This window comes from Thalassophryne amazonica, chromosome 16 (assembly GCF_902500255.1).
Source record: "Thalassophryne amazonica chromosome 16, fThaAma1.1, whole genome shotgun sequence".
In the NCBI taxonomy this organism is placed as follows: domain Eukaryota; kingdom Metazoa; phylum Chordata; class Actinopteri; order Batrachoidiformes; family Batrachoididae; genus Thalassophryne; species Thalassophryne amazonica.
The window spans coordinates 17,914,958-17,942,071 of record NC_047118.1 but is presented as its reverse complement, the minus strand read 5'-3'; the positions used below and the strand labels follow the sequence as shown (position 1 = coordinate 17,942,071).

General features: G+C 39.8%; 2 protein-coding genes and 1 long non-coding RNA gene across 6 annotated transcripts in view; 2 read left to right on the top strand and 1 right to left on the bottom strand.

Moving 5' to 3' along the window:
* The window catches only part of tyk2 (tyrosine kinase 2), a 27,712-nt gene extending 11,902 nt beyond the window's left edge, over positions 1-15,810 (top strand). For 2 of the 3 annotated variants that reach the window (XM_034189662.1, XM_034189664.1), the window contains exons 15-25: positions 2,782-2,909; positions 6,072-6,204; positions 7,346-7,497; positions 7,594-7,744; positions 7,835-7,926; positions 8,012-8,201; positions 10,596-10,714; positions 10,903-11,075; positions 14,630-14,747; positions 14,842-14,952; positions 15,037-15,180. In XM_034189662.1, the coding sequence (XP_034045553.1) occupies positions 2,782-2,909; positions 6,072-6,204; positions 7,346-7,497; positions 7,594-7,744; positions 7,835-7,926; positions 8,012-8,201; positions 10,596-10,714; positions 10,903-11,075; positions 14,630-14,747; positions 14,842-14,952; positions 15,037-15,180 (1,511 nt within the window). Of the gene's footprint in view, positions 1-2,781; positions 2,910-6,071; positions 6,205-7,345; positions 7,498-7,593; positions 7,745-7,834; positions 7,927-8,011; positions 8,202-10,595; positions 10,715-10,902; positions 11,076-14,629; positions 14,748-14,841; positions 14,953-15,036 lie in introns of all 3 variants that reach the window. The other variant, XM_034189665.1, reaches the window with a different exon arrangement.
* LOC117527357 lies at positions 11,083-26,080 on the bottom strand. The gene is made up of 3 exons (XR_004565507.1): positions 26,071-26,080; positions 25,307-25,309; positions 11,083-11,312 (listed from the first exon to the last, which is right to left on the bottom strand). It is a non-coding gene; the product is annotated as an uncharacterized LOC117527357 (long non-coding RNA).
* The window catches only part of raver1 (ribonucleoprotein, PTB-binding 1), a 19,700-nt gene continuing 15,866 nt past the window's right edge, over positions 23,281-27,114 (top strand). Inside the window, exons 1-2 of one of the 2 annotated variants that reach the window (XM_034189666.1) lie at positions 23,281-23,639; positions 24,406-24,472. In XM_034189666.1, coding sequence (XP_034045557.1) covers positions 23,304-23,639; positions 24,406-24,472 — 403 coding nt within the window. In that variant the 5' untranslated portion in view covers positions 23,281-23,303. The remainder of the gene's footprint in view (positions 23,640-24,405; positions 24,473-27,114) is intronic. The other variant, XM_034189667.1, reaches the window with a different exon arrangement.

Below are 27,114 nucleotides of genomic sequence, written 5' to 3'. Positions count from 1 at the left end.
TTTTATTATTATTATTATTATTATTAATTTAAGTTAATGCTAGTTACAAAATGGACTTGTGTAGATGGCACTAGGCCATTTGTTGCATGTCCCTATGTACTTTAATGATTATGCCGTGGGAAATAGCAAGGCAGAACCTGTGCTGTGAGCATAGAGGTTAGGTTTACTGTGTTCATTAGTGTTAGGTGTATCATAATATGAATATGACATCAACCAACTGCAGTGGCACCTGTCCTTCCCTTTTAAACTGGACTGTGTCTGACACAGAGTTGTGGAATCTAGGATGCAGATACAAGTGAAAGGATTACTGGTTCGTTAAAGGATTAATTAACTGGTGAATTGTCTCCGTAATACCCCATTTCCACAGGATACTGTTCTATTACGATCCAGAAAAAGTGCAAAAACGGGATGAAAGGGCTTACTCCAGCATGCCTCCTATCATGCTGGCTTATAAAGTGCAGGCCTGGCAACTGGCGGGCTTATAAAGTACATACCTGGCAATTCACTCGAATTCGACATTAAAGCAGCGCCCAGCTGCGTTCTCAGCCACAACAAACTGAAACTGAAATTTTTAGCCTGATGGAGCGCAATCAAACAAGTACCAAGCTGCACTCACTAGGACTACCTCACTTAAAGATGTTTGAATATGACTGAAGTTGTTAGGACTACGAAAACCCAGACGTAGCTGCGTAATGATGCCGATTTGATGAAGAGCTCGAAAATTTCATCCCGACTTAAAAACCAGTGCAGATGATGGCCGTAACTACTACGTACACCACGTTTGTTCAAGATTGACAACTGTGATGCTATTCAGGATGAAACGTGTAAGAGAGAACCTGTGTGCCTTGAGACACAAGGCACACAGGACTTAATGTTCTATTTACAAGGACTTAATGTTCTATGTACTACTTTTTAAAACATTTCACTCAGTCCATGTTCACACAGTAAAATCATTTGGATTAAATCCACCTTATCAGAGCCGTCTAAAATTACAAGAAAAAAAAATTCAAGACTTAAAATGTCAGTTTTCTTTCCCCTGCAGCTAGCTGTATATTATTTTAATTTTATAACTACAGTTTTTTTGCTTTTCTAGTATTTATATTTCTAGTATTCAAGTATTTACAGTGATTTTAACAGTTTTGCATGCAGACCACTGTATATTGGTGTAGGTTGTAAAACTTAAAAAATAAGAGAGAGAGAGAGAGAAGCTGATTCTCCAGTTGTGAAAGTAAATTGTTAAAAACAATGCCCAGATATCAGTATAGCACATAACTAATAGTTCATTTCTGTTCTGATATCAAACAGAAGAACTTATTCCAGGGTGGTGGATGAATCAAGTGCATGAACTCCTCTCATCTTTTAGGCAGACCACACTCTCTTCTTTAGTTATTGGAAAAATGTTCATGAGGTTTTACTTCACTAATTTTTACCCGAGGCCATCAAAAAATGGACATCAGGTATTACGAAGGCTTTGCGTCTGTCCATCCGTTTGTGCTCAGCATAAGTCCAGTCCTACTACTGTCAGGGTCTTGAAATTCACAAGGAACATTATTGGGACAAAGACCTGGGACAAGTTCAAAGATGGCTAACCTTGACCTATTTTAAGAGGTAAAAAGGCCACATTCTGTTCCCTATTTTTATGCTATGAATCATGCAAATCTCTTTTTTTGGAAGGGGGGGGGGGGGTGACAGCCAATCAGAGTAGAGAGGCTCCATGACATCACTGGCTGGTCTCTCTGGCTGCTAGTTCAACATGGTGGAATCCGCTCTCAAACCGCTTAGTTTCTATGTAAATATAACATCTGTCTCATATATTATGTAAAAGCTAGCGAGAAATAACCACTTGTAAAACTGAAAAGGCAGTTTTTGTAACCTGATAACACTGAAGTGATTTACAAGACATCTTGCAGATGTCAGCATGCACACACATCAAATGCAGTCAAAGGTAACTTCCGCTCTTTTCAAAAGCTAATGTATGCACACATGCATGCCCTCCTACAGATGCTGTTAAAGTATAAAAGGATATTGTTTGACTGATTTACTCTATTTTGCAGCATCAGTATAAACATACAGAGGTGACTATATCAATGATACACAGATAATACAATAAAGCATAAATGCTGATTTCCATTGTGTTCCTTATGAAATTATCACAGGACAAAATAGAAGGGCTTGATTGAACATGTACAAATTGTACATAAGTCAATAGGATCTTAATCAATTACAGAAGATTATTGGGTGCCCTCTACCCACACTGGGGGACCTTCATGGCTCTTACTGTCGCAGGAGAGCCAACACCATCCTGAAGGATTCATCCCACCCTGGACACACTTTGAGCTACTGCCATCAGACAGATGGTACAGTGCTATTAAAGCAAGTACAAATAGATTGAAAAACAGTTTTACCCAAGTGCTGTTAGAGCTTTGAATGCCACAAGAACCAAATCGCCATATCACATGCCACACTTGAGTGCAATATTTGTTTTTGTGCAATATCCACAGTTATGTATATACTTTTCTCTTTATACAATCTGTTTTTTGCTGCTACGTTCTTATTTTTTTCTTTTTTGATTTGCTCTCTGGACATACCTTACATTCAGTTAAATTTTATGTTTATTTTTCTTTTCTTCTGCTGCACTACATAGGGCTGGACTTTAGACCTTCTACTCATGTCATGGAAATTGTCCATGGCTTGGGTAACATACACATGTATGAGGGTAGCATAAAATATTAGCACATTTTACAGAAACAAATTAATCCTCTAAAAATCCTTTCTTTGCAGACATCATGGTGGAAGAATTTGTGGAATTTGGGCCATTGGATGTTTTCCTTCGCAGGACAAAGACACTAGTGACTCCTCAGTGGAAATTCATTGTTGCAATACAACTTGCCAGTGCCCTCAGTTATCTTGTGAGTTTGAAACACAATTTTTGGCCGGGTGATCTTATGCTTAATGTGCATATTACTGATTTAGCTTTGTTTGCTTTCTTTAATGTTGGAAAGGATACTATTGGTACAGTCATGCCCATAAGTCATTGGACAATGGCACAATTTTTGTAATTTTGCCTTTAAAAAGTGGCGATTTATATGAAAAACAAATCCTTAAAATTATTTTCCCCAATTGTTTATGAGCTCTTAAAATAAATGAGCTGTGTATATAAATCACTGCAGTTCTTAGTGGTTAATGCAGTATTTTTTAAAACACTTTAAATTAGTAAATTAAGCCCAAGGCATGCTCAGTGATGTGGATGTTTCCATTTACTGTCTATCCTCTGACTTTTCCAAAGAAAATGTCCTGCAAAAGTGATGATTTCAATGAAAAATAAATCCTTATATTTACTTAAGGGCTCTAAAAAGTGAATGGGCTGTGTATACAAATGGCTCCAGTTCTTAATGGTTTATGCAGTATTTCATGAAACACTTTGAATTAAAGCTAAACATCTGCACAAGTGCATCTTGATTGTCTAAAAAAAAAAAGTCGCTATATATTACTCGTGTACATCCACTCCTGGATCATATTTTGCATATAGTTTTTAATGTATTTATCTTGAACTGCTACACTCTTGCAGGAAAAAAAAAAAATATATATATATATACGAGGTCTGTTAGAAAAGTATCCAACCTTATTATTTTTTTCAAAAACCATATGGATTTGAATCACGTGTGATTGCGTCAGCCAAGCTTGAACCCTTGTGTGCATACGTGAGTTTTTTCATGCCTGTCGGTTGCTTCATTCGCCTGTGAGCAGGCTTTGAGTGAGGTGTTGTCTACCCCTCTCGTCTATTTTTTATTGCGAATAAATGTCTGAGCGATTTGGATCTTTGCTGCATCAATTTCCAGAAACTGTAAGAGACCTCCAGGTGGCCACCGTTCGAAAAATTAATATGGCTTTCAGGGACGATTTTATGGGGATTAAACAGATTAAGGAGTGTTACTGCCCCTTTAAGGACGGCCCACAACTGCTGCGAGCGCAGCGCGCTCCCAGCCCTCATCGACAGGCTGACACCCCGCACAAACAACCAGATCATTTCCAACGTGAAAGCTTTGTTGATCCGGGACCTCGTCTGACTTTCACAAAAAGGCAGAAGATGTGGACATCAGCACTTTTTCCGGCACATTCCACCGTTACAGGAGTTTTTTTTTCATGGAAAAAGAAGCCAAGGGACGCGCCACGGAGCCGTTCATTACGCGGGACAAAACCACCTCGGTGTTGGTCTCACAGGACAGCTTAAAGGTGGATTTCAGACGGATTCCGGTTGCTTTCCAGTCATGTGAATATCTGATTGTGATTGTGCATGAGCTGGACATGCCAGAACATGTCCTGTGAGGCTTCATCACGACATTTCTTTTCGCCATGCAGCTCCGCCGCGACGCGCGGAATTCCTCCGCCTTTGTTCCTCTTTCCATGACAAAAACTCCTGTAACAGTGAAATGTGCCATTCATTTCTAAACTGGATGCTGTCTTGATCCGGTATGTCCTCTGACTAGCACAGGAATTGTGAAAAGGAATCATGGAGGGGTCTGAAATTTGATCTTAGGTGCATGTCCACTGTGAGAGACATAATCTAAAAAAAGTTGATGGGATAAGAAAAGTGTCCAAAATATCAACGTAAACTTGTGCATTTATTGATGATGTAATGACAGCCATCTCCCCAGTGCCTTTACCTGACATGCAGCCCCATATCATCAATGACTGTGGAAATTTACGTTCTCTTCAGGCAGTCATCTTTATAAATCTCATTGGAACGGCATCAAACAAAAGTTCCAGCATCATCACCTTGCCCAATGCAGATTTGAGATTCATCACTGAATATGACTTTCATCCAGTCATCCACAGTCCACGATTGCTTTTCCTTAGCCCATTGTAACCTTGTTTTTTTTCTGTTTAGGTGTTAATGATGGCTTTCATTTAGCTTTTCTGTATGTAAATCCCATTTCCTTTAGGCGGTTTCTTACAGTTCAGTCACAGACGTTGACTCCAGTTTCCTCCCATTCGTTCCTCATTTGTTTTGTTGTACATTTTCGATTTTTGAGACATATTGCTTTAAGTTTTCTGTCTTGATGCTTTGATGTCTTCCTTGGTCTAGCAGTATGTTTGCCTTTAACAACCTTCCCATGTTGTTTGTATTTGGTCCAGAGTTTAGACAGAGCTGACTGTGAACAACCAACATCTTTTGCAACATTGCATGATGATTTACCCTCTTTTAAGAGTTTGATAATCCTCTCCTTTGTTTCAATTGACATCTCTCGTGTTGGAGCCATGATTCATGTCAGTCCACTTGGTGTGACAGCTCTCCAAGGTGTGATCACTCCTTTTTAGATCAGACTAACGAGCAGATCTGATTTGATGCAGGTGTTAGTTTTGGGGATGAAAATTTACAGGGTGATTCCATAATTTATTCCTCAGAATTGAGTGAGTCCATATTTTTTTTCCCTCTGCTTGGTCTAAAAAAGTAACCGTTACTGACTGCCAAAATTATTTTTCTTGATTTCTTATAGTGTTTCTTAAAGCCAGAAAGTTGCCATTTGAAATGACTTTAGTTTTGTGTCATGTCTGTGATCTGCTTTTTTTCTACAAAATTAAACAACTGAATGAACATCCTCCGAGGCTGGTGATTCCATAATTATTGCCAGGGGTTGTATATACAAGGTTGGGTAGGATTACTTTGAAATGTAATCCAAAAATAATCAGATTACAAGTAATCCAAATGTATGTACATACATACATGCAATTCACATGTATTCTTTCAAAGTAATCCTACCCAACCTTGTGTGTGTGTGTGTGTGTGTGTGTGTGTGTGTGTGTGTATATATATATATATATATATATATATATATATATAACCTACAGTTATGTTTATTCACAAACTTAATACTGTAAGTGCATCCAGTCTGTAACTGATGCATGCACCAGTATCTTACATATATCATGTAGGCATATCATTGCTGCGTCACTTACTAATGAACACTGTCATTTCTCAAATCAGTTGTTGATGTTTTATTACTTGGTATTTTTGTTGTGATGTTACTGTATCAGCCAAATTAATGCCAGTGTCATTTTGTTGACTGTAGGAGAACAAGCGGCTTGTTCATGGAAACATCTGTGCCAGGAACATTTTGGTGGCCAGGCCTGGCATGGATGGTACGACTCCTTTTGTCAAGCTAAGTGACCCAGGAATTGCCCTGAATGTCCTTTCCCGGGAAGGTTAGTATCAGAAACCAGCTGTGAACTAACGTCATTTAACAAGAAAGCTTCTCAGTTCTGCTCTGTGTTTTGTGTACTGCTCGGTCTTATTTTAATCTGATAAAGGAAACAGGAAACCTCAGCTAGACCAATGAACTGGGCCCTGTTTCCTGCTGCAGTTTCATCTCTAAATGTAACATTAAGCCTGTTCAAAGTAAATGACTCCTCCTGAAATAATTTAGAATATGTTTTTAAGTCCTTCTGGTTCTTGTGGTCTCAACTGCTGGAACATGGATCCTCTAAACCACTGTTTATTCCTTGTAAGAGACCAACCATGTGTTGCCATTAAAAGTGGGTGTGTGGGTGTCTGTGCGTGCGCACGCATGAGTGATCTACCTACCTACACATCATTGTGGTTTAGTGTGGCAGAGAAAGATTATCTTAATTAAAAAGATGTTGTGAAATTTTGGTTTTGGAGACTCAAGCCTAGATTTGATCCATTTTCTTGAATGCAGATCTTTCTCTTTTCTATTCGAAAAAAAAATCTGACTGATGAGCCAACAGACAAAAGTTAAAATATGCACAGTCTCTCCGGTCACAGCCACAGAAGGCTGTAACTCCTTCAGAGTTGTCATGTGCACTTTGGTGGCTTCCCTCACTGTTCTCCTCCTTGCACGGTCACTTAGTTTTTTGAGAACTGCCTATTCCACACAGATTTACCGTACAGTACCATACTGTTTGTATTTTTTTTTAACGATTCTTGTAAATTGAGTCCAAGACACATTCAGTGACTAGGAAATGTTCATGTGTCATCTTCTGACTTGTCTAAAGAAGACAGTTGTACAAGTGATAATTTATTTGTGTTACAGTAAAGTAAATTATTTAGGCTTTGTTATTTTTATTCAATTTGTATCATGTAGAAATTTGCTTTCACTGTGAGTTTAAAGGGAATAATTGTAAACATCTTAATATAGAGAAGCTTGTTCTTTTGTTTTTTGTCATCAAAAAAGTAACATAGAAAAACATATAGATAACTCATACATGTCTCTCTCTCTCTCATATACTGAAATGACTTGTGTAATTTCAGCTTTCATATTGAGTTTGAGCTGACTCAATAACATAATCTTGTAATTAAGGTTTATTATCGCTGTCTGCCCTACAGAGCGTCTTGAGCGCATCCCGTGGATTGCCCCTGAATGTGTTGACAGCGGTGCACTCATGGGCAATTCTGCTGACCAGTGGAGTTTTGGTGTCACACTGCTGGAAATCTGCAACAACGGCGATCTTCCAATGAGTGGCAGCACATTGTCAGAGGTAGGCCCCTGCTTCAACCAATAGCACTCTTCCAACACTCCCCATCTGCCTCTGCTCTCTTTATTTCACCATCTGTTCACTTTCCCCCCACAACAGAAAGAACGCTTTTATCAGCGAAGGGGTCGCTTGGCTGAACCGTCCTCCCAGGAACTAGCAAGCTTTATCAGCAAGTGTTTAAACTATGAGGCTGTGGAGAGGCCGTCCTTCCTCTGCGTGCTTAGGGAGCTCACAGAAATCAGGAACAGAAGTTTGTTGTTTATTTCTTGCCTTATTTTCCGCTGTCTTTCAGCCTGTCATGATGTAAATGATAAACTAACATTCTTTGATGTGTGCACAGATCTTGACATGTCCCCTAGTGAAAATCTTCCCGACATGAACTCCAGCGTGTACCATAAACGCTACCTGAAAAAGATGCGTGACTTGGGAGAAGTGAGTTCTGAGAGCGTATCACGTGCACTTTTCTTATTGTGTATGTTGGAGGTGTATGAACACCAGTGTTTACATGCATCTTCAGGGTCACTTTGGCAAGGTGACTCTTTACATGTATGACCCGGCCAATGATGGAACAGGAGAACTTGTGGCGGTGAAGTGTTTGAAACAAGAGAACGGCCTGGTGCCCGATGGCTGGATGAAGGAGATCGAGATCCTGAAGTTGCTTGATCACACCAACATTGTCCAGTACAAAGGCTGCTGTACTGAATTTGGTGAGCATTGACATATCCTGTATGTTAACACACAGTGTTTGTGTGTACAAAGCATAGACTGTATGTATATTAAACAAAGCCTGCGTGACATCACCCATTGGTTTTCTGTGGAGACATGGAACAGCCATAATAACCCCCTTTTCTGGGCATCACAATGTTGAGAGCCCCCCCGCACTGATTCATGATGAACTCATTAATGCATAAAGGGGTGGAGCGTGGGTGGCTCCATGTGTGATGAAAAAAGCTTGAACACACCCCTTTCTCCGAATCCGAACCACCAGATAACAGGCTAACCTCGGTTCAGGTATTTATTAAATTGTATTCTTGGGGACAGCGTGGTGGTTCTCCTATTGGTTTGCTTTGGTGTGGACAGCAAAAGATATGCGCCGCATATTTTCGCAATAATCCTGCATTAAGTGGACCTACCAACAGCTGCTAAAAGTGCTAATACCATTAGCACTCAATGTTAAATAATACTAGAATTTCACTGAGCATCAATTTTGCAATAGGGACATCTTAGGTGACATCTGTTAGGATGTTTCACCACACAACAAGACAGATTATTCCAGGCTTTTGTAATAAAATACTCCAAACAGACACAACAACAGCGAGTGGTTGCTGCCCAGCGGACTCTGAGTTACTGTCAGAGGCTACGAGAGGCCCAGGAGTCACTGAACTCAGCAGCTGTCACTTCAAGCAACTGTGCCCACAATTACACAGAACTTTATTGCTTTAAAATGACTTAAACTAAAAAGTTAGGGAAAAAAAAATTCACCCCTCGTACAGTTGTCATGGAAAAGAAAACTATAAAGGCCAAAACCATTTTTTTTTTGTACCAGGTTGTAAACCTGTTTATTTCTGCTCTAAAGATGTACATGTACATTTTAACACAGAGTGCTGTGGGAAAGTGTTCTGTTTTGGAGCCAGCCTCAAGATGCCAGTCAAGGAACTACAAGAAAAATGACTTCCTCTTTGGGGCCATAATTCAGGCTCGTGTGTTGCTGCTTGATACGAAGATGTGCTTAATCAGTGCCTCCCTTTTCATTTGTAGTGCAAGGTTATGGCTACTGAAGTTATTTTAAATGCCTGCATATCTGTCTTATAATAGTCAAGTGGCCTGTGTGTGTGCGTGCGTGCATACGGCTTCAATCATGCCGAAATTGAGGAGAGCTGACATTTGTCGTTTGGTATGCTTATGTATTTTGGGTCAAGGATGAACGCTGCAAAAATAGAAAATATTTTTGGAGAAATTAGCAATTTTAGCTAACCAGTAAACAATGGGCATTGTGTTGCAATGCACCATGGAAGTTCGGGGTTTTGGGGTTTGAAATGTTATTGTGGTTCATGTTAATTTAACAGTGTTGTTAGTGTTATTGATTTATTGTGTTTTTGTAGTTCAGTTGGTTTAGTCAATTTAGTTAAGTGTTATGTTGCACTTACCATGAGTGAGTTAGGTTTCATGTTGCTGTTACCATGTGTATTGCGTTTGATGTCTTCTGCCATGTTTCTGTTTCTTCATGTCTAAAATTAGAAGCACCTGCTTGTGGCAGAATGCGGAAAAAACAAAAAGCTCTCTGTATGCATGCATTCGTGTGTGTGGAACTTGGATCACAGAGAAACTGTGAAGAGCTGACTTTTACCATTTGGTATGCTTATGAACATTTCCAAAACAGAACATTGATAGGACTGATATTTTTGGAGAAGCTATGGATATTAGCTAACAGTACTTGAACAATGGATGTTGTAAACTACATTCTGGACTGACACGCCATTCCAGCAGGGGATGGTAAATCATCTTTATATTAAAAGCGTGAGTGTATGATTTTATTTAGTAAGTTCAGTGTCGGTGCATAATATAATTGTAAATACGTTAAGAATACATGGATGACACATGAAAGTGAAAAACACTTTTTCCATTGTGATCCATTTAAAAATCAAATGACAAAATAGAAGTAAAAATAATAATAATAATAATAATAGTGTGTATATGATATCAACAACCTAAACAAATTAATACATACATTAAGACAGTAAATTAATATTAATACATAATTAACAGGAAATAAAAGGGTTGAGTTCCTCTTCTAAAAACTTTTGAGGTCTAACATTCTAAAAGTATTCTGGACTCACACACATTCCAGCTCATTATACAAGCTTTGTTTAATTCATTACCACCCTTGAAAAATGTCAGCTACCTTTTTTTATAAACACTACCAATTTAGAGCTTGTGGATCCCCACGGGCAATGTGCTAGTTATTGTATATTTTATTTACAGCATTTTTTCCACTGTGTTGTCTGTAAATGGCATACTGAGCAGGTACACCGTTAGCAGTAGGAAATAGGACATTTCTTGTCTCTGAGGAGTAAGACGTGTGCTGTGTTGCTCACTGGCAGGTGGACAAGTGGTGCAGCTAATAATGGAGTACCTTCCTCTGAGGAGTCTACGAGAGTACCTTCCCAAACATAAACTGGGGATGCCTCAGTGCCTTCTCTTTGCCCAGCAGATCTGCCAAGTGAGTTTTTGACTTTATATTGTTTTTATTTCACAACATCAGTGAGGTTTTGTGCAGACTGTAAAGATATTCAGTCTGTTCTCCTTTCTACAGGAAAAAAAAGTTGTTCTGTTTGTTGTTGTCTGTTATGAAAATGTTCACTCAGTTGAAAATGTCCAGAAGTAGATCATGTTTTTCTTTTTATGAAGGGGATGGAGTATTTACACTCGAAGCGATACATCCATCGAGACCTAGCTGCCCGTAATGTCTTGGTGGAAAATGATAGTTTGGTCAAGATTGGAGACTTTGGCCTGTCGAAATACATTCGTGAAGGAGAGAACTACTATCGTGTCCACGAGGATGGAGACAGTCCAGTGTTTTGGTGAGTTCATGCAGCACTCGACTTCATGCCTGAGTTTTGTTCTCCAACTTTTTCTTCTTTCGGCTACTCCCATTAAGTGTCAACATAGCAGATCAACTATCTCTGTCTCACCCTGTCCCTTACATCTTCCTCTGTCACACCAAAAACCTCTATGTCCTCCTCACCATATCCTCAAACCTCCTCTTTGGCCTTCATCTTCTCCTCCTGGCTGGCGAATCCATCCCCAGCATCCTTCTCCTCACATACCTTAATTTAATTTAATTTAACCTTTATTTAACCAGGGTAGTCCCATTGAGATCGAGACCTCTTTTGCAATGCAGACCTGGACAATAATAAAGTTTCCAGTTCATCTAACCTGCATGTCTTTTGTGGGAGGAAACCCACTCAAACACGGGGAGAACATGCAAACTCCACACAGAAAAGCCAGAGGTGGGAATCGAACCCATGACCTTCTTGCTGTGAGGCAACAGTGCTAACCACTAAATCACCGTGTTGCCCTTGTATCCCTCCTCTGCATATGCCCAAACCATCTCAACCTCACGTCTCTCATTTTATCTTCAAAAAAATTCTTCCTACACTCATTCCCATTCCTGTCTATCCTCATCAGTCCCAAGGAAAATCTCAACAGCTTCAGAGCTGTACAGTCTCCAGCTCAACCTCCAATGTTTTTGTCAGTGCCACCACCGCCAAGCCATACAAGATAGCTGGTCGTTCAGATTTTACTGTGAAGTCTGCGGCATTATGAAAAAAACGTGTTGTTGTGTTGGAAACACAAAGCAACTTGTGTGTGGAGATGTTGTTCTTCAGCAGAAAGACAATTTAAAGTGCAACAGTTCCATCAGGAATAAATTCAAGTGGGCCTGTTTAGAGCAGAAGGACCAAAACTGTGACTTCTTTTTTAAATCATCCTTTATATGGAAAAAGTAACAACCCCGGGAAGTTTTTCATCTGATATCGTATTGTTGAGTGCATAGGTAGCAATATCCTGCATAAATTCGTTGTCAGTTGACATGATTCAAGTTATTTGACACAAATCTACGAAAATCTATCTTTGTGATGAATTTACTTCAAACTGTCGACGTGCAGACTCAATATGTTTATTTATGTTTTGTCGTAGCATGCAAGATATGCATTTTATGACTTCTTCTGTTACATGGGCATGAAATTTTCATGTGGGGAAAAATCAGTGTTGTTGAGAAATTAAAGTGATATTGTTGAATAATAATCAGTGGTAGATACAGATTTACTTGTCTCATTTTGTTTTCATCTTAAGACTATCAGTTGTGTTACAAAAGCGTAATTTGCTGAAGTCAAATATTTGGATAGGTTTAAAGCTAGAACAGTAACAATCCAATGCAAATGTGTGATTTTATGAATCATAATGTCATATTCTAACCCATGTAACAGACTATTATCGACCCATCATCTCACCAGTATGGGAAATATGTGGTGCCCAAGTGGATAAGTGTGCTTGTTTACAGTGCGGAAGGGTCCCGGTTCAAACTCACCCCTACCTATTCTCTGTATAATATGAAGTTGCATCAGGAATAGGGATGTACCAGTCCACATTTTTTCACTTCCAATCTAATCCCGATACCTGAATTTGGATATCTGCCAATACCGATACTATTACAATACCAGAGCTCTGTTTGCTTTAATATTATTATCATTATTGTTGATTTTATATGAGGATATTTTGTATCCCCAGTTATACAGCTTCATGATGAAGTGGTGTAGAGGAAGATTTTCTTAAAGAGAAGACCTGACAATTCAGCTACCATTTGCCAGAAGGTACATCTAAGATGCAAGCCTAGATTTGATGTTTTGGTTGAAAGAAAATGCCACTTCATCGTGAAGCTGTGTAACTGGGGATACAAAATGCAAAATATGCACAATTTCTGTAATCACAGCCACAGAAGCCTAAAACGTCTTCTGGGTTGTTTGGGTGTCTTGGTGGTCTTTCCTCACTCTTCTCCTTCTTGCACAATCACTCAATTTTTGAGAACTGTCTACTCCACACAGATTTACCATAGAGTGCCATACTGTTTGTATTTCTTTGTAATTGATGTAAATAAAGTTCAGGACATATTCAATGACTTGGAAATGTTCATGTATCCATCCCCTGACTTGTCTGAAGAAAACTGATTATTTACAGGTATTATACCAAAGGGACCCATTACTTATGCAACCCATCACCTTGTCTTTTATGTTTTTAATTAATTGATATTAAGTTAGAGATCTGCTTTCAGTTTGAGTTTAAGGAAGATCATTTTAGAAATCTGTTGTTTTCTACAACTCATAGCAGTTGCTCATCGAGTACAACAAAGTTGAGTAACTTCTCAGTCATTCCTTTAGCTTTCACATTGTCTGTTAGTTTACCTTGTTTTTGGAATGACTCCAGAAGTGATTCCTGGCATCTCCTTTTGTCTATCTGCCCCCGGCTAAAAAAAAAAATCCTTGTGCTCTTTAATGTGGTGTGCTTAATCAAATGTTTGATTAAGTTCACTGTATTGTAGGTCACAAAGGAGCTTCCACCTCTCGGTGCAACAGCTTTGCAAAAATTACACATTGCTGTCTTGCTTTGTGGTGTTTCTAGTGTAATATATTTTCACACAGCAGACATGTTGTGATGAGATGTTGGTCAGTGACAGTGCTCCTCAATGCTTGCCTGCTTGTTGGCTATAAACTGCGGAAGGAATTTCCTAAACGGAGGCGTGTCTTATTGAGACGCCTGTGTTCAGGTAACTCCTTCCCGTTTGAGTCCCAGCTAGCAGAGCAGCCAGCAGGGAATCACTTGTGGAGACATTTCAGCAGAAAACACACACACACACAGAAGTGGCTCCTGGATCAGAAATCTCTGCAGGTTGGATTGGAAATTACTGATCCATGAATTACGTTCGTATTGGAACCCAATACCGATACTGGATTGGATCAGCTCCATCCGTAGTCAGGATGGGCATCCAGCATAAAACTTGTCCCCCAGGCCCTCCTTGACCACAGATCCTCCTTTATTCATGATCTTGCAGGGTCATGAATAAAATTTTCTGTTGTTTTTTTTTTTTTTTTTTCTTTTCTCAAAGGCCACTCATGTTACTTAACAAAGGTAGCCTTCTGATTGGATGGGCCTGACTAACAAGTGGGTGGGCACAGGCCCACCCACAGCTACTCAACAGATCTGCAAAAAACATAATCAGTGGAGGCTCCTGTCTGATCTCAACCGTCAGCCTATCCATCACCATTACAAACACGACAGGGCTGATGAGCGAGCCTTGATGCCCTCCCACCTCTGCCTTGAAGCCATCTGTCATTCCTGCTACACACCTCATCACTGTCACGTAGTCCTTATTTATATGCTGCACCATCCTTCAAATGCTTTGTCACTCACTACATCCTCATACAGTACCTCAGCACCGCTCTCGACACCCTATCATAGGCTTTCTCATAATCCACAAACACACAGTACGACTCTTTTTGGCATTCTCTATATTTGTCAGCATTCTCAAAAAAATCCATGTTCCTTGACTTTGACATTTTTTTGTGTGTGTGCTCAATAGGTATGCCGTTGAATGCTTGAAAGAGAGTAAGTTTTCCTTTTCCTCTGACGTTTGGTCTTTTGGCGTTACGTTGTATGAGATCCTGACCCGCTGTGACCATGGCCAGAGTCCTCCAACAGTATGTCATCACTGCTTTTTTTTTTATTAGTTTAAACATGCATGTCATATATTGTGAGTTAAATACACAATGTGCTGTTCTGTATCTTTTGTAGAAGTTTTTTGAAATGATGGGGAAGGTACAAGGACAGATGACTATGGTGGGACTCATAGAACTGTTGGAGCAAAAGAAGAGACTGCCATGTCCAAAAGAATGCCCCTATGAGGTAAAGTCTAACATATTAAGCATTTAAATAAAACTTGTATTTTATTCGGCCTGATAATCTTACCGCCCTTTTCTTCCTAAACAGGTGAAGAGCTTAATGGAGGAATGCTGGGACGCCGACACCACGCGGCGACCATCATTCACGTCCCTCATTAAAAGGATTGAGACAGTTTGCCAAACATATCAGTGGCAGCCAAATATAAATTTTTCCTTGGCACAAATCTGTTGATCTGGATTCAGTGAGAATCTTCCTTTTTGGAGGTCATCACCATGGTAACCTTATTGTATAGTTCAGGGTGAGTCACAGTGCTGATTTCTGTTGTCTCCGTCTGCGCAGCTGTTGTATTGTATATAGTGTTATTGTACATAAAACCAGTACCTGGTTGTATCTTGTTCACACAGGGGGAAAAAAAGGAAAAAATGGTTCCTTTAGCTTTTGGTTAATGAATTGTGGGAAAACGTCATGCAATCGAGGCAACAAGAGAGACTGTGTTAAATTGTTAGATATTTTAGATCTCACTAATGTTTTAGAATGTTGAATGTAGTGTAATGCACAAGAGTAGGCACACAGTTGTTGTGAGTTATTTTACTAATGACTGTGTTTAACAATATTATGTGACTTAAGAGATAGATTCTTACAGTCTGACACACTGTGACCAATAGGTGGCACTTTGCTGCAACGATTTTTTATATATGTAACTTGCATTGAGGCAATGCAAGTCTTCAACACCCAAGTGTTTCTGTATAAATATTAGAGCTGCCACAAATGACTATTTTGATAGTCGACTAGTCAGCGATTATTTTTGTGATTAGTGACTAGTCACATCATACGTAAATTGCAGCTTATCGCATTTTATCATTATTGATACCATTATCGATTCCGCTTATCAGTCCGATTCCTTATCAATTCCATTATCAATACGTCCTGTGAATTTTCTGTGTGCAACAAGTAGGCTTTACAGGCTTTCTATGTCAAGAACTTTTTATTGAGTCTTAAAGTAAATAAATATGAAATTGGTCACTGGATCCTTGATCTCTGGACATAAATAAACTCTACATAGTGGATCCTTGATCTCTGTAGTTTTTGTCAAAAGCATTTCCTTTCAGACATTAACGACATGGATGTCACTCCATATGTCTGAGCTGAGCTCAGCTGCTGCTGGAGTCTGCAGGTCTGCAGCCATACAGTTTTGGGCTGCTGCACGTCAGCCAGGACGTCTCATTTTGGGAGGAAAAAAAACTTTTTTATCAATTGCAGCTTATTGTTTGTATTACAATGTTTGGAAAGAGGTGTCATTTGATTTAAACTGCGATTCGCTTTGAAGTTATTCATTCCGAGTGGACTCTATCTTTTTAACTTGACTCGGCGGCGCAGTGTTTGGAGCAGCAGAACGGAGGATGATTCTCATTTCTTTCTCGCAACAAGACAGGAGTCCCAGTTAGTCACTTTAATCCGCACAAAAGTGACTCACGATTGATATATTTTAATGCCTTTTTGAGAGAAGTTAAGAAGTGGAGTTGCCACTTCTGAAGAGGAGCGAAGCAAAGATCCAACGAAGCAGCGGATCGAAGCACTGCTTCATTGGTTCAAGGTTCAAAGCAAATGACTTGTCGACGACTAAATTAGTTGTCAGCGGTTTCGATAGTCGACGTAGTCGTGACTAGTTGACTAGTCGTGGCAGCCCTAAAAATATTTATATAACACCTGAATAGATCCTTGTCATTTGATTGGTGATTTGTATGTCACGTGATATGGATCATTCATCCCATTTGCCATTGTGTTCCTTTGACCGAGAAAATTTGGCTCCATTTACCATGCAATTTTGGTACCATATATTTTGTACCATTGCACGGTGCCACCACCATGTGCACTCACACTAGCAGCGACAGCGCTTAGCTTAAAAACAAACGTGGCTGGGTTTGTTTTATTAACAGTGCGCATTCTTGTAACACAAAAAATTGAGTACGCTGTAAGCCATCTGGAGGCATTGGCAGTATTCGCTAGGATGTCTCTACCTGAAGTACCAGCGCTGTTAGATTAAGAGCTCTACATGATTTTTCACTGGCCTGAAGAACGTAGACGGCAGTATGTATATGAAGAAGTCAATACATGGCATCAGGTATGGACGTCAGCATTGTTAGGCGTTATATAAAACAAATGAATGTTTTTTCATTCATGCAATGATAAGAATATTTCATTCAGTGAAATATTCTTACCATTGCATGAATGAAATGAATGCCTCATTTCATGAGATATTCTCATGAAATATTCTTATCGTTGCACTCATAAACATTCATTATTTGTATACTGTTTTGATGTTTTAGTCTCTCTGGAAAAGGGCAAATCTGAAATTTAAAAATTAATTTTTCAGAAGTTATTTATTAAACAGAGTAATATAGCAGTATATGAAAGAAAGTAAAGCCTTTTCACATTAATATGAAATGATTAAAACTGAGAACATCAACAAAAAATGGATAATTAATAATCATGATTAAATGAACATGATGTTCTTTTAAAACCATTGGCTAGATCAACCAGAAGAAGGTTTAGAGGTGGTCACATGAGATTTATTTTGTTTACATTGCTAAGCATTAAAGACTAATGTAAATTATTAATGATAACATGTAGCTAGCTATTCATTATTTTTATAGTGTCCTTGTTTATGTAAAATGTTTAATTACTTGTATTTTGCTGGCACAGTACAGTATGCAGCTGTGTGTGTACATTCACACACAAAGAGCCACAGGGACTCCATTTAACTCGTATTTACCACTTAATTGTTCAAGCACATTTGAAATTTAATAAACCAATTTCTAGAATGCTCCTTGCTGGCTAAAGAGGCACTTATTGTAGTATAGGCAACCCTTTGACCCACTGAAAATGTGACATGGTAAATAAAAAGGTAATCTTTGTTGTAAAAATTGATTTAAAGTAATTTTATATGGAAATGAAGTAGACATTCTATTTGATTTAACATGTATTGTTTGAAAACATGAAAATGTGTGGAGTTGGAGAGGTTTTTTTTTTTTTTTTTTGGTTTTTAGCCAAGGTGTAAGTAAACTTGTAGCCTCATCTGTACATACGTATGTCCTGAATATGAACGAATGACTTTCATGTAAGGCCTAACTCACACAAGCTACATCTAAAAGGATATTTCCCCCAATCTGAATGACATTCTGTACACAGTAGGAGCAACAAAACTGATACATGTGTATATGTGCCACTCACTGTAATCAGAAGACATGTTGTGACGTATGGAAAAGGTGTGGCCAAGACCAGTTTAAGATGGTTTTAAAAATTTATATAGCTGATATTTTTCCATCAAACGTCCTATCAAAGATTTACACCACCCTTTTCATCCCAAACGTAACGTTGATCATAGTAATGTATTTCTGATTGATGGGATTACATAAGACATGTAATGTATGTTAAGATGGAAAGTGTTTAAATTGTTAGCGCTGTGTGTAAATGTAGCTAGCCACTCGTCTGGCTTTAACAAAGGCTTTTAGAAAGTTTTGATTTGTTGATTTTCCTTCACATACTGTATTACATATGGTAAGTAAAATTTCTGTAAGAATAAAATTTTTCTATTTTCTACAACTGTTCATTGTATGTTCACTTGCTATTTCATTTTACACAAGTCAAAAGAGCAAATACAATTAGCATGCATTTCAGGAATGATCTCACTCGAGGACTGGGGCATTTAGGAGCACGGTTGTACTTCTACTACATGGGCAAGTATGGGTTCTTGTACAGTATATTGTTCACTGACCGCTACTGACCAACAAATAACTAAAAGGACACTGAAATACCTCTGAAGTGATAATAATCACCAAGTCTTTCTTATTGTTAAGGTCAAATTCCTACTTGTGTTCTTTATTGATTTTGTGATGTCATAAAGCAAGCATATATTCCAGAAGCCCAACAAGAGGGGGGAAAAAAATGATTTTGACACAGACCCAGATCACCAAAATTTTAACTCTTCTCTGACATAAGACCGATATGTAAAAGTTACTCCAATCCGTCAACCATGCCCTGACCAGACGGATAGACAAACTTGTCATTTAACCTCCGCCCTCCTTTGTCAATCGGCATTGGCAATAAGTATGATAAACTTAATGCACTCACGTTCATGACATGTTGGAGTTACATAGTTTGACTGGACTCATGATACGCTTACATAATGTACATTATAACTAAATGTAGGTATGAAGCAAGTTTGGTTGCCTGAATGCATCAAGCCTACAACTTTTTAATGCACTTCACACGTACTTTGAAACATCAGAAGACACCAAACAACATTACATTCACGTCGCACATCTGGTGGGACAGCAAGGCCACAATGATGTCTACATGACTGCTGTGCAAATTACTGCTTTACATGCAACCCAATCCTGTAGAATGCAAACGAACAGCTATGGAAAGATCTTGTCTGCTGCCGTGTTTCTTTTTAGACTTTGCCTTTGTGATCACCATGCCAACACAACACAGCAAGTGCCTTGAGGATGAAAGACTATTATGAGGAATGAATCACTGGATCTGTCCACTTCCATGAGCTGAGTCTCTTGTGCATATCCAGCTGCTGGGATTTCTGCATTACTAGCTTCTGAGAGTAGGCCCAAGGAGTCAGAAGACCAACTATTGATCATAGTACATGTTTTGCCAAACATAAAACCCACATCTACTCTGGTGGTGTAAAGGCCAAATGCAACCCATAAATCATAGGGTGACACCAAGGGACTATTCCAGATGTTTCATGATGTTGGCTCCATCCATGTGGCAGAGAAAGTCCATTCCCAAACAATACCTGTTTATCATTTAATAGCATCAAGTCATTCATAATCCTGGTCATAAACTGGATCTGGTCAGTGGTTCTCAAGAAATACAAAATCAACCAAATTTAGATTAAATAATTTTCTTAAACATAATTGTGTAACTAGACAATAGTTTACCCAAAAAAGCAGATTATTGGACTGTTTGTACAGTACACTTCCGTATGACACCATAAACTAAAAATACACCAAATGATTCTGATTATGATTCTGTTCAGATTATGTCTCCAAGGGAACAATGTTGCAGGCCTGTTATTAAAGTACATCAAAGGGTAATTTAATCTGGGCCAAAATTCATACTTCAAATTTACAGTAATTTTCGGGGGGGGCGGGGCGTGAAATCAAATTGGATCAAATAAAAACTTTGAGCCACTGAAAAATTAAAGTTCATCATGTGTATTCTGGCTTCAGTGGTTAATGAGGCAGTTCCAGTGGCGTTAAAGTTCAAAACAGGTGTTTCAATGCTTTAATTAGGGCAAACACAAACTTGGGGTTTGTTCCATTAGAGACTATAAAAACTGCATTTTTTTTTTTATTCTAAAGAAGAGATTGTACAGAGAGATTGTAGCAGTTCCTGCGATATGAAAGAAAGCATACATATTTATTCATAGAGTGCACTGAAGGACTTTTTCATATTTTTTTTCAATTCCTATTTCAGTGTATCTTGAATTTAGTCCATTTTGGTCTACTTGGTCATGACTCCAGTCCTGTTCCTTGAGAGGAACATTATTATTTGACAAACCAAAGACACAAACTATTGTAAAAACTAGAAGCACTCAGAGTGCAAACCTCCGCACAACAACGCCATAGGGTCACTGACCCTAAAGAGATTCCCTCCTTGGCACAGTGATCTATTTCTTTTTGTCTCTTTCTCTAAAATTGTATATAATCATCATTAGATTATTAATATATAAACAAAAATAAATTTAAGAAATATTACAATTTGAAAACAAATGCACCCGAACATGATGACAGCTGCAACTGCTTAATGCTAACTTTTAACATTGAAAATGCCATAGACATGCTAACGCGTTAGCATCGGGATCACCACTAAAATTGAATCACTTGTTCCTCTTGTCATTTCCAACCACTCCACCAAATTTCATCAAAATCCGTTCAAAAACTTTTTGAGTTATCCTGCTGACAGACAGACAAACAAACAAACGCGACCGAAAACATAACCTCCTTGGCGGAGGTAATCATTGTGAAACCTGCATGCATGGCATCTGTTTTTATATTTCATAACACTCATCTTCAACTGCTTAGTCCAATTAAGGGTCGCGGGGTGCTGGAGCCTATCCCAGCAATCATGGAGCGTGAGGCGGGGTACAGCCTGGACAGGACACCAGTCTGTCGCAGTGCCACATATAGACAAATGAACACACGCATACCTATGGACAATTTAAATTTTCCAATCCACCTAACCTGCATGTCTTTGGATGTGGGAGGAAGCCGGAGCACCCAGAGGGTGGGAGAACATGGGGAGAACACGCAAACTCCACACAGAAAGGCTACAGGTGGGAATTGAACCCATGACCTTCTCACTGTGAGACAACAGTGCTAACTACTAATCCACCGTGCTGCCCTATTTCATAACAAATAATGTTTAATGCATTTGTCCCTGTTCAGTAAAACAAAAATGAAGAGAATGCATATATATAGTATATATATATATATACTCAACAAAAATATAAACGCAACACTTTTGGTTTTGCTCCCATTTTGTATGAAATGAACTCAAAGATCTAAAACTTTTTCCACATACACAATATCACCATTTCCCTCAAATATTGTTCACAAACCAGTCTAAATCTGTGATAGTGAGCACTTCTCCTTTGCTGAGATAATCCATCCCACCTCACAGGTGTGCCATATCAAGATGCTGATTAGACACCATGATTAGTGCACAGGTGTGCCTTAGACTGTCCACAATAAAAGGCCACTCTGAAAGGTGCAGTTTTATCACACAGCACAATGCCACAGATGTCGCAAGATTTGAGGGAGCGTGCAGTTGGCATGCTGACAGCAGGAATGTCAACCAGAGCTGTTGCTCATGTATTGAATGTTCATTTCTCTACCATAAGCCGTCTCCAAAGGCGTTTCAGAGAATTTGGCAGTACATCCAACCAGCCTCACAACCGCAGACCACGTGTAACCACACCAGCCCAGGACCTCCACATCCAGCATGTTCACCTCCAAGATCGTCTGAGACCAGCCACTAGGACAGCTGCTGAAACATTCGGTTTGCATAACCAAAGAATTTCTGCACAAACTGTCAGAAACCGTCTCAGGGAAGCTCATCTGCATGCTCGTCGTCCTCATCGGGGTCTCGACCTGACTCCAGTTCGTCGTTGTAACCGACTTGAGTGGGCAAATGCTCACATTCGCTGGTGTTTGGCACGTTGGAGAGGTGTTCTCTTCATGGATGATGCGAAGGAGATGTGTTGCACTGCATGAGGCAAATGGTGGTCACACCAGATACTGACTGGTATCCCCCCCCAATAAAACAAAACTGCACCTTTCAGAGTGGCCTTTTATTGTGGGCAGTCTAAGGCACACCTGTGCACTAATCATGGTGTCTAATCAGCATCTTGATATGGCACACCTGTGAGGTGGGATGGATTATCTCAGCAAAGGAGAAGTGCTCACTATCACAGATTTAGACTGGTTTGTGAACAATATTTGAGGGAAATGGTGATATTGTGTATGTGGAAAAAGTTTTAGATCTTTGAGTTCATTTCATACAAAATGGGAGCAAAACCAAAAGTGTTGCATTTATATTTTTGTTGAGTGTATATATATATAGAGAGAGAGAGAGAGAGAGAGAGAGAGAGAGAGAATTATGATGATCATGACATTATTTTGGTGTGCCCTCCACGTCATGTCCTAGGCAGAGCACGTGGTGCACACGGTGGGAACGGCAGCACTGGATCTGGTGCATCCAAAGTTCACCAGATGCAATGCATTTTGTCCTCATGTGCTTTTGGGGAGTTGATGATATTTACTCATTTTGTGTTAATGTCTACAAAACTTACTTGGAATGGACTAATCTACTCACTGTCACTCACCCACTCGTCTAAATTTTGGGTTTATAAGTCCTGTTTCCAGCACAGGGGATATTTACATCACTTTGATTTGTTTAAATTAAATATAAAATGTGTATTTGTATAGGCTATACATTGGCCCACCACTACATAGTTATGCTGTCCCCCAGCCCCACCAAGATAAAAATCTCTGGAGCCGCCCCTGACTTCATGAGCACTCTATCCTGAATAAATGTGGGAAAAATTTTGTAATAGTGATAAAATAATTACACTTAGATGTTACAGAAATATTATTAGGAATCCTCCGTGGTGTCCTAAAATGCTCCGTAACAAACACCTGACCGCATGATCCCACAAAGCCCCGCCCCCAGCTGTTACGTTGCCCTACGCATTCCCCTCTCAGCCAATGAGACGCGTCCCTGAGAACATGTGTGTATTGTTTAAACTGCTCAAATTGGACAAAACTTCCAGCCCAATGAAACTTCCGTCAAGCCCAGTGATGGCTGCTGCTATGTCAGGGAGCGCAGCTGCCAGCAGTGAAAGCTCGGAGACGGAGCTCGGTGTCGCCTCCCGTCCGCTTCTTCACAACTACGACCTCGCCGCGGAGCACGTAAACTGGATGCCCGGAGACCGGTGGCGTGCTGAAACGGAGCCCGGCGGAGAGGACGCGGCGCCGGGGCGGAGGGTCGACGAGAACCTGCCACCGCTGAGCCCCGAGGAGATAGAGAGTCGTTTGGACAGAACTCGACGGGAGTTTTACAACCGCAGAAAAATCCTCATTAAAAACCTGCCCGCTGATGTCACAAACCAGGTATAACTGATGCGTCACTTACGTTTGGCTAATGTTAGCCTAGCTCTGTAAATGCTACGTGACGTTAGCCTGCTAGCCGGTTAAATTGTTGCTTGCCCCGTTTAAAACGGAGAAATAACAATAATGACGAGTTTAATCGGTAGTGTTTATAGCTGTACACGTTTACATCTCGCGTTGTTGTGGTGTTCTTAACTTGTTTTGATGAATCAACTTTCATCCGTTGGCCAGATGACTTTCAATAATCTGGGTTGTGTGATCTGTCAACTCCGGACTGTTAAAATTTAACTTTGTTGACAATGCAGCCGCATCCTTACTGTGTGTTATAAATATACTCAAGAATACTTACTAGTAAGTTGTTTTATTTTTAACTTTTTTTTTTTTTTTTTTTTTTTTTTTGGAACGTGCCTGACTCGCGGAGAACGGTCAGCGGTGGGCCTGCGGACTGTACCATGTTGTTCAGAGGGGGGAGTTGATGGTTAGAGTTCGGGCGGCGAGTTGTTTTAACAAAAAGGAGCAAAAACACGTTTCAGAAAGCACTAGATTGTATCGTGGTCCCTTTGTGACTGAGTAAAAGCAGCGGAGAACAATTTGTCAATGAACAATGTGTGTTGTTCACAGACCCCCCGCCAACAGGTGCTCCTATCGACAAATGAGTTCATTATTGCCCAAATCTCCACACTTTTGAAGAGGGAGATGGGATATTCTAGGGTAAAATGCTGGTCTGAATGACAAATTTCATTGTGTGAATGTAATTGTTCTTTCACAGGAGGTCCATGAGTTGTTGGGGAACTATGACTTGAAGTACTGCTTTGTGGACAAGTACAAGGGTACAGGTTAGTCTGATTGCTTATTGAATGTGCAGTCGCAGAGATGGGGAATGCACTAGACTTGCTCAGTAATGACTAGCTCTGGCAGCTATCCTGTTTAGGAAACTCAAACTATAGTGTCAAGACACATGACAAAACGTGTGTCAGTCCACTTAGCTGTGAATGAGTCGCAGCTTTGCCTGGGGAAGTAACCTGCATGGGACTGGTGTCCTGTCCAGGAGGCAGGGGAAATTGTAGACACTCATCTGTTTTATGCTATAAAATCCTGAGGTGAGCAAGTCCTATAACTTGCTTATGGCACACAATGTAAACAAAGAAATAAGTTTTATTGTTTACACACTGTAAAACTTTGGGGAGAGGGACAGCTTGTCATCCTTTCTTCTGAATGCTTCACAATCGTACTGCCATAGATGTTGCCTGGGTGATAAGAGGAAACTGAAAGTTTGAAATGACCACTGCTATAGTAAGTCCTTTCAGTTCCTTCCCTTTTTCTCCACTCTGTGTTGCCACAGCAGATCAGAGATGGACCTGCATGTTGATTTGGCACAGTTTTACACCGGATGCCCTTCCTGATGCAACACATTACACGGTGAATGGGCAGGGATGGTCTTGAACTGGGAACCTTCTGTAACAAATATGCAGTTTCAGTGCATAAGGACAGTTATCAAAATCAATTGCTTAATGTAGTTCTGTAGATAAAAAGATAATTGATTCAATGAGCTGTAATTGATTTTTTTGCCTCAAAAATAAAGGAAATGTACCACAAATTGTAACAGTGGTGGCAAAAGAGAATATAGTTCATCTTTGTATAATATGTTAGTGCTTTAAGTTCTGTTTAACCCTCTGGGACTGACGCTGTCGTATATGACGGCTAAGACCAAGCTTTACTAATTTATAAATCACTTTTTAAAGATATGAGATAAAAACTTACTTTTTTTTTTTTGCTGAAACTTTAACTCCGCGGACTTTCGAGCCAGCCAACGGCCATCTTTGTACTCCTCATAGAAGCTGTGTGATGACGTGCGCAATGTGTGTGTCCAATCAGAATTGGTTCACCGTCACATTGTTTTCCAAAATCCAATCGTAGGGCAGAGTCACCTCATGTGAAAAGCCTCTAGTTGGTAGTTACTAGTTGGTCCGTTTGAATAGCCCCCTGGGTACTCCAATGAGTACATACTATTGGGCTCCAAATGTGCCCTGCGTCATTACGCAAAGTGAAAGCAGACGGAGAGCCTCTGATGACAATCTCACGTGCTCAAAGTGTGTAACTATCAGGATTGCTCCACTAGTTTGCATGTGAATGTTACTGGATAACTCTGTTGCTTTCTCTGTGTAAAGCACTGTTTACCATAACAAAACGCATAGACCATTTTGTATATATTGTTCAGAATTTGCATTTGTGTTTATTGTTTGAACCTCTTTTTTTGTACAGTCTTTCACACAAGACCTCAAATTACCTTTTTAAAGTGTCAAAACAGTTGTTCATTCTAGTTTGCTGTGTTTTGAATAAATGTGTGTGGAAAATCATTTTTCGCTTTATTTTTTCCTTGCCTATTTTTGATTGTAAACCTTTATTATTATAGTTTATTAAACACAACAAAAACATATATTCTGAAAGCAAAATCGTGGTGTGTCTCAGTACAGAGAAGTCATGGTTTGATTCACACTTTGGTTCAGTACTAACTCGCTGTCAACCGTGTAGACTGAATGTGAGATGTGCGCTGCTGTGTGCAAAGAGAATTTTGAAATGTTCAAAAAATCCCTCGCACATCAGTCGTGCCACAAACTTGAAATGGCTGTGAATGTTGCGCGATCTGCGCGCCAACACTACATGTTTGATGGTGCATGAGATGGCATGCACAGCTCGTCAAGTCGAGTAAAGAAGTGAACAGTGCGAGTGATTGCGTCAGTGCACCGCATCACAGAGCAGCTTGATGGGGAGGTGATGGTCTAGTGGTTAAGGTGTGGGGCTTGAGTCCAGAAGATCATGGGTTCAAGTCCCCGCCTGACTGGAAAATCACTGAGGGCCCTTGGGCAAGGCCTTTAATTCCCTATTGCTCCCGGTGTGTAGTGAGCGCCTTGTATGGCAGCACCCTGACATTGGGGTGAATGTGAGGCATAATTGTAAAGAGCTTTGAGTGTCTGATGCAGATGGAAAAGCACTATATAAATGCAGTCCATTTATCATTTGTCTGAATGATTAGAACGAAATGTTAACTCTGTCGCTAACATACTTTTGCAACTGCACACGAGAAGGAAAGAACATGCAAATGCAACTGTTTTACCAAGTTATAACGTCAACGTGACAAATAATTACCTCTTTAGACGGCTCCAAATGCTTTCTCCACCTTGTTCAGCGCGCGCCAGAGAGAAAAGCTGCTGCTGGAGCCGTCTGCTGGGATTCCAGAAGCGTTTAGAGCAGTTTTCAATAGCCAACTCGAAGAGAAAATGATTAATCCTCTACAAAATAATTATTTTATAGGTGCAGTGTCCAGCACACAACATATGGCATCCAGCTGGGAACACAGCGGGTGGGATCGTCACGATGTGTGTGCAGATCAAAGTTGTGCAAGTGTCAGGGCACCTTTAGTTCGAACTTGATGACTGTTCATTACAGAACAGTACTAAGGGTTGTTGCTAGTCACAAA